Source organism: Phyllobates terribilis, unplaced genomic scaffold (assembly GCF_046119375.1).
Source record: "Phyllobates terribilis strain yellow unplaced genomic scaffold, ASM4611937v1 Scaffold_4__5_contigs__length_816908805, whole genome shotgun sequence".
Classification (NCBI taxonomy): domain Eukaryota; kingdom Metazoa; phylum Chordata; class Amphibia; order Anura; family Dendrobatidae; genus Phyllobates; species Phyllobates terribilis.
Window position 1 is genome coordinate 94,410,315 of NW_027362764.1, and position 21,685 is coordinate 94,431,999.

Sequence of the window (21,685 nt, forward strand, 5' to 3'; positions counted from 1 at the left end):
TGGTGCAGACCCCACTCATGCACACAGTATGGCCATCACTCCATAATGGGGGCTATCCTTCCCAGTACTAGATGCAGACCCCACTCACACACCACATACCGCCCAATACCAGTGACTGAGCCTGTCCCCGGTGCAGACCCCACTCATGCACACAGTATGGCCATCACTCCATAATGGGGGCTATCCTTCCCAGTACTAGATGCAGACCCCACTCACACTCACACACCATATACCGCCCAATACCAGTGACTGAGCCTGTCCCTGGTGCAGACCCCACTCATGCACACAGTATGGCCATCACTCCATACTGGGGGCTATCCTTCCCAGTACTAGATGCAGACCCCACTCACGCACACCCTCCTGCCACATGACAATGAGCGGCTGCAGCCCGGCTTCCCTCTCATCATTTTCCTCCCATGTTCCCTCCCCATGAACCGGAACCTTTCTGCAGTGACAGCCCCGGGCTGTGGTGATGGTGCTGGGGAGGAGGGAGGCGGAGCCCCTGTACCAGAGAAGAAGCCTCATTAATCCTGGCTCTTATTAATCATGAGCCCGCCCGGGAGATGGCTGTGTGCTGGAGCCGCTATGAGGGGCTCCTGATGTAGAGGGAGCAGCCCCCTCTTCTTCCACCTGGAGATGCCCTGCTAGCAGCAACCCCCCAGCCCTGCCATCTACAGCTGACACTCAGGGGGGCGCGTCTTGCTGATTTCTCCCCATCATTGCTCTGATCTGCTGACAGGAGGGAGAGTATGGGGAACACCACCTCCTGCTGCGTGTCCTCCAGCCCCAAGCTGCGGAGAAATGCCCACTCCAGACTGGAGTCCTACCGGCCGGAGCAGGACATCAGCAGGGAGGACACCGGGTGCAACCTGCAGCACATCAGTGACCGGGAGAACATAGACGGTAAGAGGCGCTGCACCCCGAGCGCTGCAAGGCAATGCGCTGCACCCCGAGCGCTGCAAGGCAATGCGCTGCACCCCGAGCGCTGCAAGGCAATGCTCTGCCTCCCTGGCACGTACGGGGGATGCCAGCTGGACAATGAGCTGCTCCTGTACCTGGCTGCTAGGAGGGTCGGGCTGGCAATGCTCTGTGCTGCCCACCAGTGGGCGTCCCGTGTGTGGTTGAGCCTACAGATGGCTGTCAGTCGCCCACCAGCTTCCCCAGCTGCTGCAGAACCTCTCACTGATCACTGCACTGTGGGTGGGAGGATGAGTGACAGCTGGATTCTGCTCCATGTACGTGTGCACAAGTCTTCCTTGCATTCAGTCACTCATCAATTGGTCCTTAAAGGGATTGTCCGCCTTTTTGAGACTTTATTTTTTGCACTTTAAATGTCTGTATTTTAGGTGAAAAATTGATTTTGCAATTGGATTTCTTTACACATTTGTGTTTCAGGTTCCAGAATGTGTTTAAAGGGGTCATCTGCTTAAATAGGAAAGTTACCCCTGACTTGTTTTAAAATTTAATTACCGGCCCCCCCTGGATCCAGCACAGGTCGCTCTGCGCTGTCTAGGAAGAGGTGATGTCACCGGTCCACCAGTGGCAGCATTGCTGGGACCTGAGATTGGCTGCAGCAGTCAGGTGACTTTAGCAACAAGTTGTCTAATATTTTTAGGATGATGCATTGCTCAAATCATCCAACCGCTGCAGCCAATCATATGCTGCTGCTGCTGGTGGAACAATGACCTCTCCTCTTCCTGTGCAGCACAGACTATTATGTGACCGGCTCTGGATCTGGATGGAATCTGGTAGAGGAGTATCAGTTAGTTTATTTTCTACAGCTCCATTGTCCTGGGGAACTTTTCATTTTGTCTGGACAACCCTTTTAACTGAGAATCCGTAATGGAGTTCAGTCCATGTGAAAGTTGAGCGTCACTTTGTGGTCATAAATCAGCTGAGAGGAGCTCGGAAAAAGACCGGTAAGAGCGCAGTCGGAACCATATAAATCGCAACGCTGAACACATCAAGCTATCGCGCTCGGGTCTGGAGAGACGCCGGCCAGTCCGTGCATTGCGTACCGTTATCTTTCCAATTTATACGGCCATCTGACTGCATCCTAAGACATATAAACTCTTCTGCCAGGACGCGCTCACTGACGGATTCTCAGTTAACTCAATCAAGAGACAGCCGTAGAACATAGAGGTTGCAGAAGAAAACTGCAAAATGTATAACCCAATTGCAATAATTAGTTTTAACCCCAATTATGCGGATTTCAGTATAAGGAAATGGTCCCCAAAGGTTGACAACCCCTTTAACCAGAGCACAATGTGCCTTGATCAGAGGATATCTTATTAGTAACATTGCTGAATGCTGTGATTTTCTGTATCTGGAGCTTCTGACATCCTGGAATATTGTAGCAAACATCTGACATGGTGAATACTCTGGAGAAATGTTACAATGTAGCCAGAAATACTGTTAATAATTATCTTTTTCCTGCTTGTTGCTAAAACAAATGGAGTCTCATGTAAATCTATTCGCATTGGTTGTAGCAGGATGGAAACTTGTCCACAGTCGCTGCTACAATAAGATCCCAGCTTTTGGACCTACAAGAAAGTCATAAATTGGTTTTTAATTGGAGTTTTGTTTCTGTTGCCTTAATAATGGAAAATGCCAGAATGATTGGTAGATCGGGGCCGGGTGAATTGTGTACGGTCAACTTTAAATATTTCATATATCTGGGGGCCTGATAAAGAGCACTGGGGGTGGTGGTCTACTCGTATATTGGGGAGAGGGGAAGGAAACAAGTAACTACCCCAACATTACTTATTGTGCATAAAGATAACTGTGCCATAAAATTGCAAGACCGACGGTTTAATTTATTAGCTTTAGTCATAGTGGATGGCAACATAATAATTGGGATCACTGATCAGAGATGTGTTGCAGTTTTTACTGTAATCATGAAATTAAGATTTAAATGACTAATGACCCCTCAATATCATCATTCTCTATAGACTTAATACAGGCCTTTGCTTGACCTTAGATTTCTGTCTGTTTGGAGCTGACATGTGGCTCTAGTCAATGTCTCGAAATGTTTCTTTAAGGAGTTTTCCAGTCTGAAAAAGTCAAGACAGTGATCGCCCCTGTGGGAGGACAGTCATGTGACCGCATGTATGCGATATTCACACTTGTGGTCAGATGCCAACTAGTCTTCTCTTAATAAAAGAGAATTGAGAGACACACAAGAGTCTAGTTGACCTGTAACCACAAGTATTTAAATCACATACGTGTGGTTACGTGACTGTCCACCCGCACAGGCAATAAAGGGGAATCGGGACAGTGTGCGCACCGCAATGTAATAATTTGGCATCTGCAGTCACAGCGTTTTCTTCTGAGACTAGACAAGTCCTTTTAAAAATGTTGTTTTTTTTGTCTTTTATTGTTATATACTAATTATAATTGAAAATTTATGATCTGAAAAATTTTGACATTTACCTTTTTAAAAGGAGTATTCTAGCCTTATAGATGTAGCATTACTGGGATCCTCACGTATCTTGAGACTGAGGGTCTCCTGACCCCATCATGCGTAGTGCTGCGGCCACTGTCAGTGCAGAGGTAGCGGCAAATGCCCGGCTCTCCATGGACATCTATTAAGAAATGTGCAACTCCTGCTGGGAGAAAAGAAAGTGCATATCACTTCTTTGAAGCGTTTCCTGATGAAATCCGCTCCAAACTAGGCACTGGCCAATCTAAAGGCTGAAAAAAAAACTTCCAAAACTCTTCAAAACTGCTTCATGAAACCAAAAGCTCACCAAAGAAGAGTTTCCTGAAGCGATCCCTTCTTCAAAACTCCTCTTTTTTGAATGCCTTTTGTTCACATACTCTTATGCCCCGAACCATCATTGCGGTTTCTCCACTATTCTGGAGTAATCTGTTTTTTTTTTTTGTTTGTTTTTTTATTAGTTATTTTTGTATTTGTGTCTTGTTCTCTATACATTTTGCGCCACTTTTTAAGTTATTTTCTTTTTTATATTTTTCCTTCTACAGTTTTTTACTTCTCTTGATGTTTTAGACGGATTCATGAAATGCGAGTTTTTTACCTATGTTGAATCTCACACTCCAGTCCCTGCCTGGAGGAAGGTTTCTGCGGGAATCTTCAGTTTAGCTCACTGGTGACTTTTTAAAGAATTTGCGACTTTTGGTGTTTTAAAGTCACAAAAAAAATAAAGGGCATTTTTGATTTTGCCCCAAATTCATGAATTATGAACGCCATTTTGAAGAATTTGGCGCAAATAAAAATGTCAGTCTATACCACAAAAAGAGGAAAGTTCTTTGAATAAATCACCAACGATGATAAAGTTCTGAAAAACAGCCGAGCACGCATCCAGATCCATCAGTTGCAAAACTTCAAAATTCCCTTTTCAGTCTTAACGTTTTTCTGGTGACTTTGTGCCAGATTGGATGTTTGAGGAATTTGGCGTAAATTGAAAAACTTTGCAGATGCTTTCAATAAGCTTAAAGTGTTCAAGGCTAGTCTCATTTATACAAAAGAGAAAAAATTACCATGGTAGTGTACAAAATACTTATTTTGTTTACCACTAGGGTTCTTAAGTACCATTTGCAAAAAAAAATAAAAAATGGGAAAGTCTCAAAGGATGAATTAACCAAAAACATCTGGATATTGAAAACCACCCCCACATTATTGAGTAAACCCCAAAAATGAAATGGACTGAAAAAAAAGTAGAGCAAAAAAAGCCTCAATTTTATTGCAAAACTAAATAAACATAAATAAATAAATAAATCCTAGATCTTATATGGCACAATAAGAATGATGAATTGGGACCTATGTTGTCTGTACCCTGACCACCCATAGAAGTTATAGGGGAGGTCAGGCGTATTCTGTGGATGTGACATAAATGCCTACATCATAATACTCTGTTTTAGATCATATTTGATGAAGATTCATCTATCAGTGTTGTCTTTCAGAAAATAGAAAATATTGTGTTTTATGTTGTGTAATGCAATTGTTGCGTTTGTTTTCCATAGGAGACAGTTGAATACTAAGGTCTGTGCCTGTGTATAGGGTGTTTGTGTGACCCTGAGTCACTTCTCACGGACAAGCCGTGAGTCAGGGTAGTCAAGCAGTCTGAGGACAAGAGCCAAGAGGGTACGTCATAAACAGAGGGAAGAGACAAAGGCATAGTCAAGTAACCGTCCGAAGTTAGAATGCCAGAAGGATAGCGGATCGGAGCAAAGGGGCTAGGCAAAACAGATGGTTGGAACGAGGTTCAAGGACAGACAGCAAAAGAGCCACAAGCAAAGTACAAGGCACAGAGAGACAAACACAGAGCTAAATCTATGTCTGTCAGAGATCTGGGACTGACAGCTGGGCAATCACCAGGGACAGGGAACACCTGAAGGCTGCCCAGCACCTCCCAGTCTCAGACTGGACGGCCGAGCTGTCAATGATCGTAGTGACTGCATTAGCACGCCCCTGCACCAGACTACAGTATACGACTGAGCCGTCAGTAACTGCATCCCAGACACCCTGAGGAGTGGATTCGTGACAGTTTGGTTGGGTGCAGATTGCTCCAAGTTTATAGGGTCATGTGCTTTTTTTTTTGTGTGATTAATTTGCATTCATATTCAGCATTATTGAAAGCATAATATTTATCCCGTTGTAGAGACTTGTGTTTTTTGTTTGTGCTATTTTTGCTCATCAGCCTTTTTATGGGTGTATTGTACAACTAGAAAGTAAAGTTTAAATCTCCATGTCAGGTTATCCTGGAACTTTTTTTTATATAGTTATGTTTAGAGCTATCGCATTGAATCATAACTCCCCCACAATAGATGTTTTTTTTTTTGTGCAATATTTTGGTATATCTACCATTCCTAGTACTGTTTCTATGTGAGAAGGAGGCTTGGCACAGGTTGTCTGAGCCATGTTTTGTATAGAGCAGTCTTGCTATTTTAATTGTGTTTACGTGAATACATTACATTTGACACCGTTGCTGCTGTTATATGCCGTCATCTTGATAAAAGCTCTGATCACTTCAAGGGAAGATTTTACTTCTGTAACTAATGATGTTGCTGTCTACATACAAGCCAGTGTCGGACTGGTTTGGCAACAGCCCATCGGTAACATTGATTCTTGGGAGCCACTGTTCAGCTACATACAAAAAATAACCTGACCCTAGTACACAAATATACTTCAGCTTCTATATTAAATTAGTTAGCTTTTTTAATGAGAGGTTATATGATACTTTTTTCTGCAACAAAGCTAGTGTAATAGCACTACTCATTAGCACGCTTTCAAAGGGGCCTACCGGAGGTTTCTCCTGTTCTCCGATGGGCCAGTCCGAGCCTAAGTACAACAATGAATATGATACCTGGTTTGAGGTAATATTGTCCATCGACACGGCAATAGAAAGTTTTTGAAGCCACTTGCAAATTATCCATGAAGTGCATTGGTTTCGGCGGTGTGTGATACACTACGTGGGCCACAATACGCCAGTGATGAGCTGCCAGGCTTATTTGCATGTGGCTTCAAGTCTTCATTTTTTTCAGCGCTGGCACATCAAATCTCTACAAAACCGGTATCATTTCAATTGTGTACTAGGACCCATACAGCCATAACACTGTTTTCGGTAGTAAAATAACATGAAAGGAAGTCTGTCACCCCCACAATATATATTAAACAAACTGTTATAGAGGCCAAGTCTCCTAAATTACAGTACAATCATACTAGCCCTGTACACTGTAGTAGTACCCTGCCTGAGAAAAAAATTCTGTTAATGCAAATGAGGGGGCTCAGTGCATTGTTACACCCTCTCAATTAATTAGCATTTTGGGGACTTACTCCACTTCTGATTGATAGCAGTAACTTGCCCAGAGTGAGCGCTGCTTGGATTTAGCTCTGTGCGCACACTGACACTGCCTGAGCCTTGCCACACGCATAGTGTCAGTGCTGGTTTGCTCACTGAGGGCGCGTTCCTCTCTCTTGCTCCTATCAAAAAAGAAAGTAAAGTGAGCGAGCAGCAGCCACAAAGAGGAGCCAGGGAGGAGAATGTGCTTGCCCACAGGTTCAGGCAGTGTCTGTGTGCTGGCTGAGTTCAGGCAATCACTGCTCTTGGCACGCGAGTGCTGTCAATCAGAAGTGTGTGTGTGTGGGGGGGGGGGGGGGTGTCCCCAAAATGCTAATTAAAGGGGGTGTAACAGTGCTCTGAGTAATTTTCACCAACACTGCACCACTGAAATGTACACTGGTAAATGCTAATGTTCTTCGTTTTTTTTAATTTTTTAAAAAAAATATATATATCATTTACCAGAGTACATTTCAGTGTATATTGCTAATAGTAGTCATTCTACTCTGCATTTTGAGGCCGACAGACTCCCTTTTAAGATTATCCCAAAGGAGCGGGAGGTGAGGACTGATTTCCAGATAACGGGACTTACTTTCATAGCAATATGTGACAATTTAAATATATGTAGTTGCATAGGATGAAAAAAAGACGCAGGTTCAACCTTTTTAACCTTCTTGCAAGTAACCTAATAGTGATGATCACACTAAACTGCAAATGGCAGAGGGGTTATAAGAGGATCGGAGATGAAGCGGGAGGAGAGCCTTTACTTGGACCTGATCTTTGTTAGCTGAACCTTACATTTTGGATAAAGACGCTGGTTCTTGGCCAGTGAGCAGCACTCTATCATCTTGGCATTGTGGACTTACTGCGACCTGATGCTGCTTATTGTCTAACTAATTAATAGAGTTTTATAATACCATGAAATGCTGCTCCAAAGGAAGATACATGGCTTACTGCAATGCCTATAAGTGATAATTTGTGAATGTCCTCTAAACTTTGTTAAAAAAAACCTCTGTACGACAACTGCATGCGTATGGTAGTATACAGGGAATATGTTACAGCTCTGCTTGCTGAGTTTCTTCTGAAAACCACATGGTAGATCATGGGATCTCCAAGTTGTAGGTGACATTGTCTTCAGAGGTATTCTAAACAGTGACATGTGTTAGAATATACGAGTATCGTGTATAAACATTATGATTTACTTCTTCTTAGGCCAGTTCCACATGCCCGCGTACAACCTGCGATACTGGGACCGCTGCAGGGGCTCCTGACTCAAGCTCAACAGCCTTGGCTCAGTTTCAGGCTAATGTATTGTATTTTACAAACCAGTGCCGCCCTTATTAAAATCGGATAGGGCATGGAGCAATGTTATATAATAGGGCCATTCGGATGAGATTTTTCACATGGACCTAGTGTCTGCATAAGTCTTTTCTGTCCCCCCCCCTGATGAGACTTCCAAATTAAAGTCAATGGGTGCAGAAAAAAAACAAAAACTGATCTCATACAGATCATCCATTGTTTGCAGATACATTGTTTTTATCACCTTAGGAAACTGATCAATTTCTTTTAAGAAGTTATGTTAGAGTATTGGTGTAGCACTGCTGGAAACCAGTGGCTGAAGGAGCACAAGCAGTAACAGCAAACAGTAGTAGAAGTTCTTGGAGATAGCAAGGGTTTGTAGGAAACAATCCGTAGATAAATTAGAACAGGCTGGGTAAGAATGTTCAGGAGCTGGAGACTGAAGCTAAGCTAACACTTAGACACAATACTAAAGCAGAGATCCATGGGGCTTTAAGTAGGCCCAAACAGGAAACACGATGGATTCCATAGATTCAGAATCTGCCATCTTGTAAAAGGGCAATTTTAGAACACCACATTTGCCTCCAGTGGTAAAGAGTGAAACTGCAACACAATTACTAAAGTGAATAATAGCTGCCACTGGTGGTCAAACTGTAGAAGGCAACAGAATTCCTGACATGTTGATGTATAAAAACAGCTACATTTGCATCTCAATGCGCGGATGGTACCCGAGTCTGAAGAAGAGGAGACTCTTGTCTAACCCAGGTACCATGGTACCTGCAAGTTAAAAAAAAAAGAATTATTAAAGTGAACAATAAAAAAAAAAAAATATTCATAGTCACCTCTCCGGCGCTTCCTCTATTCTTGGCGTCCCACCGTGTTCTGGCAGGACCTGCGGTGACATCATGTAGTCAGCTGATGGTCACGCGACCGCTAACGTCAGCGGTCAGGTGATGGTCGCATGACCATCAGCTGACTAAATGACGTAACCGCAGGTCCTGCCAGTATACCGCTGGACGCCGAGGAGAGAGGGCTCTGCTGGGAGGAGACCGGGGGCTGCCGGAATGGTAAATAAATAAACTTAATTCTTTTTTTTTTACTTTAGATGCAGAATTTGATAGTAGAAATTTCCTGTAAGTTGGTCGCACAATATAAATCCATGCCAGTTGCATGGATTTATATTGTGTGACCAACTTATAAAGCCCTTTTCCAAGTGATGCTCAAAATCGCTTGGAAAAACGCTTGAAAAAGAAAAAAAAAAAAAACGCATGTAAACTCCGCATACGTTTTTTCTGCCAAGTAGATACAGAAATGCTCAGGATATTTCTGCATCATGGGCACATAGCCTAACTCTTTTAGGTAAAGTAAATGCACTTATAGTGCTGAACTCACAATGCCCTTGTATTCAATAATACCATTTAAAACATTGTTGCATAAATTGCATTTATCTGCAGATTACAACTTTGGCTGCAAGTAAATACAGTTTTTTTTTTTCTGTATTTGCTGACAGGTTCCCTTTAAAATCAGACAGATTTGTTAAAACTTTCTTTAATTAGTTACATGAGAAATATACAGGTGCTTCTCACTAAATTAGAATATCATCATAAGTTAATTTATTTCATTTCTTCAATACAAAAAGTGAAACTCATATATTATATAGAGTCATTACAAACAGAGTGATCTATTTCAAGTGTTTATTTCTGTTAATGTTGATGATTATGGCTTACAGCCAATGAAAGCACAAAAGTCATTATCTCAGTAAACTAAAATAATTAACAAAAAACACCTGCAAAGGCTTCCTACACTTTTTGAAAAGGTCCCTTAGTCTGTTTCAGTAGGCTCCACAATCATGGGGGAAGACTGCTAACTTGACAGATGTCCATATGGCAGTCATTGACACACTCCACAAGGTCTCAAAGTTCCAATTTTCATTTGGAAATCAAGGTCCCAGAGTCTGGAGGAAGAGTGGAGAGGCCACAATCCAAGCTGCTTGAGGTCTAGTGTGAAGTTTCCACAATCAGTGATGGTTTGGGGAGCCATGTCATCTGCTGGTGTAGGTCCACTGTGTTTTATCAAGACCAAAGTCAGCGCAGCCGTCTACCAGGAAATTTTAGAGCACTTCATGCTTCCCTCTGCTGACAAGCTTTTTGGAGATGGAAATGTCATTCTCCAGCAGGACTTGGCGTCTGTCCACACTGCCAAAAGTACCAATACCGGGTTTACAAACAACAGTATCACTGTGCTTGATTGGCAGCAAACTCGCCTGACCTTAACCCCATAGAGAATCTATTATAGAGAATCTATGGGGTATTGTGAAGAGGAAGATGAGAGACACCAGACCCAACAAAGCAGACGAGCTGAAGGCTGCTATCAAAGCCACCTGGGCTTCCATAACACCTCATCAGTGCCACAGGCTGATCGCCTCCATGCCACATTGCCGCATTGATGCAGTAATTGATGCAAAAGGAGCCCCGACCAAGTATTGAGGGCATTTACTGAACATACATTTCAGTAGGGCAACATTTCTGATTTTAAAAACCTTTTTTAAGCTGTTGTTATAAAGTATTCTAATTTACTGAGATAATGACTTTTGTGTTTTCATTTGCTGTAATCCATAATCATCAACATTAACCGAAATAAACACTTGAAATAGATCACTCTGTTTGTAATGACTCTATATAATAGGAGTTTCACTTTTTGGATTGAAGAACTGAAATAAATTAACTTATGATGATATTCTAATTTAGTGAGATGTACTGATCTGGGTGCCATATAATATTATATTTCCCTTACAGCAGTGTTCAAGAAAAAATGCCAGGTAATGGGTCCTCTAAGCAAAATTGACTATTTCTAGTTCCACATGAGTCTGGGATTTAACCCCTTTAACTAATGTGTCTTGTTCCATAGTTACTAAAGTGAAAAGCATGCAAGCTGATGGGATGAAATGGCCTTTACTGTAATTGTGGACACATATAACCTGAATCTCCTTCATTGCTATGCCCTCCTGTTATCATTGTAGCTTTTCTCGGTTCCGCTATCATGCAAAAATATTTGACCTGACTCTGTTGCCAAAATATGGAGCTTTTTGTTTTTGTCTTGCAACAGAAAAATGGTGATGGCCCCATAAGAATGACATTGAGGCCGTGACTGTACATGGCACACCCTGGTATTTCATGGTTTTTTAGCACATGATTGGAGACAATTACAATACCTATAGTCTGTCACCTAATAGTGAATGTGTATCCACAGTTATTAATAAAAACTTCAGTACTCCTTAGGCTACGTTCACACATTGTGTTTTTGCTGTGTGTGTGTAGTTCTTTTTTTTTTTTTTTTCCTTTTGCAGCAAAACCTGCTCCCTTGGCAGTGAAGTTACTGCCTCAAAAAAACAGGTTTTCCTAAGATTTTTGTGCGTTTTTTACTGCTATTTTGTCAGTGTTGATTTGTCTTGTGCATGCTGATAAAGTTTAGTGCCAAAGAAAATAACCTAATTCAACCTTCTCGGGTTCTAGAACCAAAAAAACGCAGCAAAACCTGATAACTGCATTTTTTCCACTACCCATTGCTTTCAATGGGTGAAAAAATGCTGAAAGAAGTGACATGCCGCATTTTGCAAAAAAACAAGGTTTTATACAAAATACTGGGGACAAAAAAAAAAGTGTGCATGAGATTTCTGAAGTCTCCTAGACTTTGCTGGTACTGTAAAACGCAGGTAAAAATTTGCAGAAAAAAACGCAATGTGTGAACATAGCCTTAGGCTATGTGCCCACGATGCAGAAATGCCCCGGATTTATTCCTGAGCGTTTCTGCATCTCCCTGGCAGAAAAAACACATGCGGATTGTACATGCGTTTTCCTGCCAGGGACATGTGGATGTGAAGCGTTCTACACTTGCATTTCCGCATGTAGGTTGTCAAGCGCTTTCCAAGCGATTTTTAGCATCACTTGGAAAGTTCTTGACAGCTTGGTCACACTATATAAATCCATGCAACCGGCATGGATTTATATAGTGTGACCCGAGAGAATGGTTAAAAATAAATCTATACTTACCTTCTGATGGCCCTCGGTGTCTTTATTCGATGCGTCTCTGCTTACCGGCAGCTCGCGGTACACTGAAAGGACCTGCCGTCACATGACTATGACGTCAGTGCAGGTCCTTCAGTCCACCGCGATCTGCCGGCATGGGAGGATGAGCGCACCGTGGGACATCAGAAGGTAAGTATAATATTTATTTTTTATTTTATTCTTTTTTTTTTTTTTTTTACAGGTTCTATGGTACCCTGGTCCGGAGGAGAGTCTCCTCTTCTGCAGACCCGGGTACCATCCGCACATTGAAACACATGGATTCCGTATGTACAGATCCAGTGATGCGGAATCCAAGAGTTCCAATGCAAGTCATTGGCGGCGAAAACGCAGCGCTTCCGCAAAATAATTGGTAGTGCTGCGTTTTTTCCGCAATGATAAACCGCAGCGGAAAGTTTCGCAGCATGTGCACAGCACATGCTGATTATCATTGGGGAACATTGCAGGCCTTCTACCAAGCGTTTTTTACGCGTTTCTGCAGCGGTATTGCCGCTGCTTAAACGCATCGTAGGCACACAGCCTTAGACTTTACCGTCTGGCATGTATGTGTGTGTATGTATATATATATATATATATATATATATATATATATATATATATATATATATATATATATATATATATATATATATATATATATATATATATATATATATATATATATATATATATATATATATATATATATATATATATATATATATATATATATATATATATAATAAGGATGAGACTTGTGTGTTTACCTAAAGCATTGGCAGTGCATTGAGTGTGTAGGACACTGTTTACTTTTACACTTTGGTTGGCCCTTGTGTTTTCAGGTATTGTTCAATTTCACACCTTGGTCAGCCAATATTTAGTTTAAACATATCACTAATTTAATTAAAACTGTACTAAACCTGATAACCTGTGTTTTTTGCTGCGTTTTTGCACTTACTCGTTGCTTTCTATGGGTGAAAAAACGCTGAAAGAAGTAGTTTTCAAAAATGCAGCAGTTTTCCAATTCAGTCAGGAAAAAAATCAATGTGTGTGCATGAGATTTCTGAAATCTCATAGCCGTTGCTAATACTGTAAAACACAGCTTTTAATCTACATAAATTTTCATAAAAAACACTATCAAAAACGCAATGTGTGAACATATCTTTAGAGTCTTTTCATGCTAGCAGCTGCTTTTCTCAGACAATCCAGTTAAGCCTACAACTGGCCATCTGATTTTAACTCTTTACAAGCTGTAAAAAAGAGCAGACGAAGGGAAGCAGAGTAACAATTGTTCTATTAAGCACATTAAAAGATGGAGCATAATCCAATTTCTGATCCCTGCCAGTTCTGAGGCCTGCACCTTTCAGACTTTCATACCGTCTTAGATGAGAAAACCAACATATTTATGCTGGCGGTCATTGCCGCCTCCTCCTTAAGTGCATGGGGATTTTTACCTTGATATCTGTGATCCAGTGTTTTATTCCAGAACAATCAATATTTTTATTAATAGGTAAATGAGATGTTGGAGATCTATGTCCAGCCCATAGATCTCCCTGAGAATCTGCCTCCAGAGCTTATTTTAAATGAAAGATGTAATTACCAGAGTGAGACATGTATTGACTGACAGTCTGCTCTCCTGATTTACATGTCTCACACTGGTAACACTTCCTTTCATTTAAAATAATCTCTGGAGACTGACTCTTAGGATCTGTGGGCTGGACAGAGCTGTCCCTAACAGTTCATTTACATATTGAGAAAAATATTGATTATTCTGGAATTCCTCATTGGATGCGGATATCAAAGTATCATTTTATTCAGCTTCCTGTGGCCTAAATGTCCATATAGACGGCTCAGGATGGTTGATCCTACTGACAGATTTCCCTTTATTGTCCAGCATCTCTATCGTGGCAAATTACCGGTCTCTGGCCGGCTTTAGTAACAGAAGGAAAGCAGATTGAATCTGCCGTCTATTCATTCTCTGTACCCAGCCCTGAATGTGCAATAATGGAAACTAATATACCTGGTAAGTGCAGCCTAGATAAGTGATAACCGAGCGTTTCCTCTGAACCGGATGACTCCAGTGTTAGGTATAAATGAGCAACAGATTGTCTATTGTGCTGAAAAGCGATGGAGGACTTTGCTATGATGGGATCACTCTAATGTAAAACCATTATGTACACTGATCAGACAAAACTTTTTAAACACCTTCTCGATATTGTGTATTTTTTTTTTTCTTTTTTCCTGAAAAATTGCAAGAAGCGGTCAAAGACGAAAGTAAAGAACATTTTTGTATTTGCTACAAACTCATGAATTGCGCGCACTGTTTTGACGGAGATGGTGCAAAAAAAGTCAGCAAATACAAAAACCGGAAAAGTGACTTCAATAAATCACAACTGATTCTGTGACATAGTTTTCTCAGATGTTATTTTGAGGTATGTGTCTGTCTTGGATTTGAAAGGATAAAATTGACCTCAATCTCATTCCTTTCTTTGTCCCTTGAGCTACGTTCCCACAATGAGCATTTGGTGTGTTTTTGATGCTGCGTATTTTTTTCTGCAGCATCTTACGATTCCAGCAGTGTGGATGGGATTTACAGAATTCTCATGCCCAACGTACTAATTTTTAACGCTGTGTAAACTCACACACAGTGTGTTTTTCAAATCTGCAGCATGTCAATTTCTCTTGCGGGTACGCTGAGTATTTTGTTCAAAATTTTCCCATAGACTTACATTGCATACGGAAAATCCGCAGCAAAAAAAGCACATGCTCTTTTAGTGTGTTTCCGCTGCGGAAACACATAAAAAAACGCATATAATACGCACCTACATATGTCACTAAGGCTATGTGCCCTTTTAATAGTTAAAATGAATGGTAAAGCCTTAGTTACTTACCGGTAACGGGATTTTTCGGAGCCCGTGACAGCACCACGAGAGAGAGGATCCGCCCATCATGGACAGGAAACCTACAGGTTAAAAAGGGCGTCACCTCTCTCCCACCTCAGTTTAGTTAACCTTGGCGGTCCTCTCATGCTCTGTTAATAACAACAAAACAAATTCATTTTAAGCCAATTACTCTAAGTAACTTCCCCCGAATGTGCAAAAAGAAAAATAACTCTACGGGAGTGCAAAAAAACACCAGTGTAGGGAGGGAATATAAGGGTGCTGTCATGGGCTCCGAAAAATCCCGTTACCGGTAAGTAACTAAGGCTTTATTCGTACTCCCATCACAGCACCACGAGAGAATTACAGAGACGAAGGAGATTAGGGAGGGACCACAGCTTGGAGCACCCTTCTCCCAAAGGTGAGATCAGAAGAGACGCCCAAATCCAATCTATAATGCCTATAGAAGGTGGAGGGAGAAGACCAGGTGGCAGCCTTACATATGTCTTCAATGGAAACCCCTGTCTTCTCCGTCCAGGAGGTTGCTACTGCTCTGGTGGAGTGTGCTCTCAACCCTTCCGGTACTTCCCTATCCCCCGAGGAGTAGGCGAGGGAGATGGCCTCTCTAATCCACCTCGCAATTGTAGATTTTGAAGCTTTAGAACCCTTTCTAGCCCCCTGATGGCCTATAAATAGGGAACTATCTTTCCTAAAACTGTGTGAAACCTCCAGATATTTAAGCATGCACCTTCTAACATCTAATGTATGTAGTTTCTCCTCTTTCTGATTTTTAGGGGGGAAACAAAAGGTTGGAAGATTTACCTCTTGAGTTCTATGAAACTGTGAGACTACTTTTGGAAGAAAAGCCGGATCAGGCTTTAACACAATTCTATCATCCATAATCTGGGTAAATGGTGGGGATATAGAAAAGGCCTGTATGTCACTTACTCTTCTGGCCGAAGTTAGGGCCACTAACAGGGCTGTTTTAAGAAGAATAATTTTATGGGTGGCTGAATCTAGAGGTTTGAAGGGGGGTGGTGTGTGTGTGTGTGTGGGGGGGGGTTAGTCAAGGCATTTAAGACCAGGTTTAAATCCCAGGGAGAGGGTTTGGATTTAATGATAGGCCTACATCTGAAAGAGGCCTTTATAAACCGTGCTACCCAATAATTAGCTCCTCTAGTTTGAATTCTGCAAAGGACAGGAACTTTCTCCAAGTTCTAGCATAGATGCTGGTGGTAACGGGCTTTCTGCTACATAGTAGAGTGTTTACTAAATTTGAGGAAAACCCTTTGCTGGTTAACAGTGCCATTTCAAATTCCATGCCGTTAAATAGAGATTTGGGGCTGGAGGATGAGAAACCGGACCCCGAGTAAGAAGGTCCGGGATTTCCGGAAGGATCCAGGGGTCTGATATTGACATCCTGTGGAGACAAGAGAACCATGGCCTCTTGGGCCAAAAGGGGCATATGAGGATCATTCTGGCTTCGTCTGTCCTGATCTTTCCTAGGACTGAGGGAAGCAGGACCATAGGAGGGAAAGCGTACGCTAAAGGAAACTCCCAGGGAATCATGAAGGCGTCCACCACCAGGGGCTTTTCTCTGGGGTTTAGAGATCAAAATGTTGTCACCTTCCGATTGGACTTCGTCGCGAACAAGTGTACTGCTGGAAGACCCCACATTGCCACAATCTTGGAGAATATTCGAGGGTTGAAGGACCATTCTCCTTCTTTTAGGGATTTGCGGCTGAGAAAATCTGCTCTGATGTTTTCTTTTCCTCTTAGATGAACCGCGGAAAGGGAGAGAAAATGATCTTCTGCTTTCTGAAGAAGTCTGTCTGGTACTCTCATTAAGTCTCTTGAACCGGTCCCCCCTTGATGATTTATATACGCACTGAGACTTGATTGTCCGAGAGTATACGGACATCCTGGCCCTGTAAATATACAAGGAACCCATTGAGCGCATAATCAACCGCCAAAAGCTCCTTAACATTCGAGGAAAACTGTACCTCATTTTCTGATCAGGTTCCCTGAATTAAGCTGTTTTCAAAATGAGCTCCCCAACCTGTAGCACTTGCATCTGTAGTTAAGACTGCCGTAGGTTTACTTTTCCAAGGGACTCCCTAGAAAGATTAGTGTATACTAACAACCAGCGAAGGGATTGTAAGGAGCGAGGGGCCAAGGTAAACTCCCGGTCTAGATGTCCATCTAGGATTGAGTCATTATATAACACATCCCATTGAAGAGCCCTTGAGTGAAATTGGGACCAGCGCACTGCAGAAAAACTTGAGGTCAGGGTCCCTAATAATGACATGGCTTTGCACAGTGTCATGGAGGGTCTATCCATACAATGTTTCACTAGTCCCTGGATTTTTGCAATTTTTTTCATCTGATAAATGACATAACTGTATCTGAATCTAAAATAACCCCCAGGAACTGTTGGGCTTTTTGTGGAGTCAACCTAGATTTTTCCAGATTTAGAAACCAACCTAGGTCTTGTAGGACAGAATTTTTTTCCTGAAGGTGGGCCTCGCATTGTGCAAAGAAATTCCCCACTATCAGGAAATCATCGAGGTAAGGGATTATTAAAATATATTTTTCTCTTATATGGGCCATAACTTCTGACACCAGTTTAGTAAAAAACTCTCGGGGCTATAGCCAACCCAAAGGGAAGAGCGGTATACTGGTAGTGTTTTACCACCCCTTTAATTTTGATGGCTAATCTTAAATACTTTTGATAATCTCTATGAATGGGAACATGGTAATAGGCGTCTTTAAGATCCAGGACTACCATATAACAGTGGGGAAAAAGCAATTTTATTGTTTTTAATGATTCCAATTTGAAGGTGTCTATTTTAAGAAACCTATTTAAGGATTTTAAATTTATGATGGTCCTGAAACACCCATCCGGCTTGGGAACCAAGAAGAGCGTGGAGTAGAATCCGTCTCCCTCTTCTGTTTTCGGAACCTCAATCAGGACGTTTTTCTTTGTTAGGTCTTGTATTTCCGATATGAGGGCAGAGTGCCGCTCTGGGGAGGAACTTGAGGGAATAATTACGAATCTCCTGTAAGGAAGGGCTTGAAATTGAAATTTAAGACCAAAACTAATCAGGCCTAAAATCCAACTGCTATGTGAAATGCGTTCCCAAGCCGGAAAAAAACGACAATCTCCCTCCCACCTTGGTGGATTGTGATTCCCCTGCCTTCTGCTCATCTCTGGAAGAAGAACCAAAGAGTAGGCCTCTACCTTTGCGACCTCTTTCCTCGAATTTCTCTTGTTCTCTAAAGAATCGTCTTCGAACAAACTTCTTTTTCCGAAAGGATTTTTTAAAAGAGGGTAGAGGTACAGACGGAAAGCCCCTCTTAGGATCTCCTGCTTTTTCCAACAGATCATCCATGGTTTGGCCGAAAAGATATTCACCCTCACAGAGAATTGTACAGAGTCTAGACTTTGTTTGTACAGCTCCCGGCCAGCATTTTAGCCAAAGAGCTCGCCGAGCAGCATTTGAAAGAGCTGACTATTTCGCTGCTAGTCTAACTGAGTCCGCAGATGCGTCAGCAAGAAAGGCCGCTGCACCCTGGACTAGGGGGAGAGAAGAAATAATCTCCTTCCTGGAGACACCCTCTTTCAATTGATTGTCTAGCTGTTCCAGCCAGACCATCAGGGCTCTGGATGTGCAGGTGGCAGCCACTGCTGGTTTCACGGCTCCTGTAGTGGTCTCCCAAGTACCTTTTTAAAAGGTATCTGCTCGTCTGTCCAGGGGGTCTCTTAAAGCTCCCATGTCGTCGAAGGGGAGGGAAGCCTTTTTTGATGCTTTAGCAATGGCCACATCAAGCCTTGGTGCCTTTGACCAGGAGGAGCATGCGGTATCATCAAACGGATACCTCCTTTTGAAAGAAGGAGGGATGCTGCCCTTTCTGTCTGGCTTTTGCCACACTTTCAATGAGATCCTTAATCTTTGTATTCATGGGGAAGGATCTTTTCTTTTTTTGACCTAATCCTCCAAACATAACATCCTCCAGAGAATTCTCTGTTCTAGTGTCCACAGTGCCCATAGTAGAACCCACAGCTTTCACCAAGGCATCCACCTCATTTAAAGGAAAACCTTGTCTCTCAGATTCGCTATCAGAGGAGGATAGGGAAGAAGAAGAAATGTCGGAATTTGAGCCTGGTCGAGGGTCCTGAGGGGAATGCCTGACCTCACAATTCCCCCGCAACGCCTTGCCTACTTCTTCTTTAATTAGAGTTTTTAGACCCAAAGAAAACCCTGGGGTTTCTTCCGTCATCACCTTGTCAATACAAGGCTGGCAGAACTTTTTAATATATGCATTGGGGAGCGGGCTGCTGCATAGGGCACATTCTTTATGCTTTGATTTAAACTAACATTTCTTGCTCTCAAAGGATTTCATAGACAGAAAAGAAAAGGGAAGCAATTAGTAGAACTTTCACGAAGATTCCACTTACCCCCCTGGCATATGCGGTACCGTAAAAGCAGAGGAATCCTTCTTAACCAGCGGAGGATCACGCCGAACGACAGGACCTTCCTTCCTTCCTGCTCTTAGCGGTGAACTTCTTAGTTGAACGGCTGCACCCGGTCCGGTAACGACATTGCACCGCCTGTAGTGAGGGCTCCCCAGAGGGCTGCTCCTGCAGCAGTTGTTCTTGCTGAGGTGAAGGCTCCTGTGTGTCTCCCATTGTCATGAAAAAAACAAAGGGCTGGGAAGCACCTCTGCATGTAACCAGTCCTATTTTATACTGGCCATGCAGGTACCTGTGTGGAACGGGGGGGCCTCCCTTTCCCCCTCCCCCTCCCCGGGGTGGGCGGAACACTGCACGTAGCAGTACTTGCGGGACGTCCATACTGTTCCGGGGTCCGGCGTCCCCACTGCTTGCATGTGCCCCACTTCCGGTGGAGACCGGTGCACCGGAAATACGTCATAGGCCCGCCGTAAGGCGCGGCCCCGATTTCTTGTAGTGAAGCGGGGGGGGTTTTACCCGCATGCAGTTCCACACACACAGCGGACCATCCGGCTCCATCGAGGAGATGTCACGCTGACCGCAACGCACGCGGAGGTGCCCCAGTGAGCCCTGCCGTGGCGTCTCCAGGAAGAGGAGGACCGACCAGGGCAGGAACTTCACCGCTCCAGGCACCCTGTCTATCCCTCTGGGTAAGAGACCGTTCCAATATTCATCCTGCAGGTACCTGATAGGTCTCCCATCATGGACAGGAAACCTAAACTGAGGCGGGAGAGGGGTGCCGCCCTTTTTTAACCTGTAGGTTTCCTGTCCATGATGGGCGGATCCTCTCTCTCGTGGTGCTGTCATGGGAGTACGAATAAATAAACATTATACTGACCTTCTGATGGCCCCCGGTCACATGACTAAATGACGTCATGGAAGGTCCATTTAGACCATCGCGAGCTACTGGGAAGCCAGGACGCATTGCTTAGGAGACCGGGAGCCATCAGAAGGTCAGTATAATGTATATTTTTTTTTATTTTAAATTCTTTTTTTAACAGGTACTATGGTACCCGGGTCTGGATGAGTCTCCTTTTCTCCAGACTCGGGTACTATCCGCACATTGAATCGCTCAATGTCCGCATGTGCACATGTAGTCATGCGGATATTAAGCAACTCAATGTAAGTCAATGGCGGCAAAAACGACGCACTTCCGCAAAATAATTGGTAGTGCTGCAGATTTTTCCATAATAATAATCCGCTGCGGAGATTTCCGCAGCATGTGCACAGCACATGCGGATTATCATTGGGGAACATGGCAGGCCTTCTACCAAGCATTTTTTTTAAGCATTTCTGCAGGGGAACTGCCGTTGCGGAAAAGCTTAAAAAACTCAGTGGGCACACAGCGTAAAGTTTTGTCTAAGCAAAGAAACAGGAAGTATCAAAAATAAAGCAGCTTTACTTGAAGCATGACACACCAAACAGACGAAAAACGCAGCGTCAAAACGTGTTAAACGCACGAAAAACTGCAAGTAACCTAATTTACATAATGGGTGCAGAAATTCAGTAACCTCAAAAGCTCATCGTGAGAACGTAAACCTTTAAAGTCCATTAAAATGAATGGATTGGCATCTATAAAGAGCCCCTTGGCTTCAATCTTATCTTGCTAGTATGTTTTATTAGCTCAGTGTCCCGTTTACCTAGTGCAGCTACAGATCTCGTGACTTCACTATTCCAATCTTCCACACTTCTGCCGACACCACGTTCAGATGTCTTCTTGAGTCCCTGTGGCATCCAATGGACGCGTCAGCATTGATGTCATCGGTTTGGGCTATATTTTGTGATGTTTGGATACCTCTATACATCAGCGGAAGTGCTGAGGATCCCGATAATGCACCAACAAGATCTGTGGCTGAACTAGAAAACCGGGATAATTTAGCTAATGAAAAAATTCATAAAATTAAAGAGTAGTCACTTTAGAAAAGCTTCATAGTGCCGTTAAATAACTTGAACTGACCCTGATGACAAGTCCTGCAATTGGTATCAGAACTGCAGTTTACTTGATTAGTTGTTGTGGGTTTTTTATTTTTTTGGGAGGGGGGAGTGGTATTTTTTTTGGGGACTTCCTCGGAGGGTTTTATGCTAAAACTAATATACAGTGTCAGTCTTCAGACTAGATTCTTCCTCCTCAGT

The 21,685-nt window shown here is 42.8% G+C and overlaps 1 protein-coding gene across 1 annotated transcript in view; it reads left to right on the plus strand.

Moving 5' to 3' along the window:
* Nucleotides 1-435: 435 nt before the first annotated feature.
* Nucleotides 436-21,685, plus strand: part of CCNY (cyclin Y) — a 157,994-nt gene continuing 136,744 nt past the window's right edge. Inside the window, exon 1 of the mRNA XM_073677638.1 lies at nucleotides 436-903. Within this exon, the coding sequence (XP_073533739.1) occupies nucleotides 750-903 (154 nt within the window). The 5' untranslated portion in view covers nucleotides 436-749. The remainder of the gene's footprint in view (nucleotides 904-21,685) is intronic.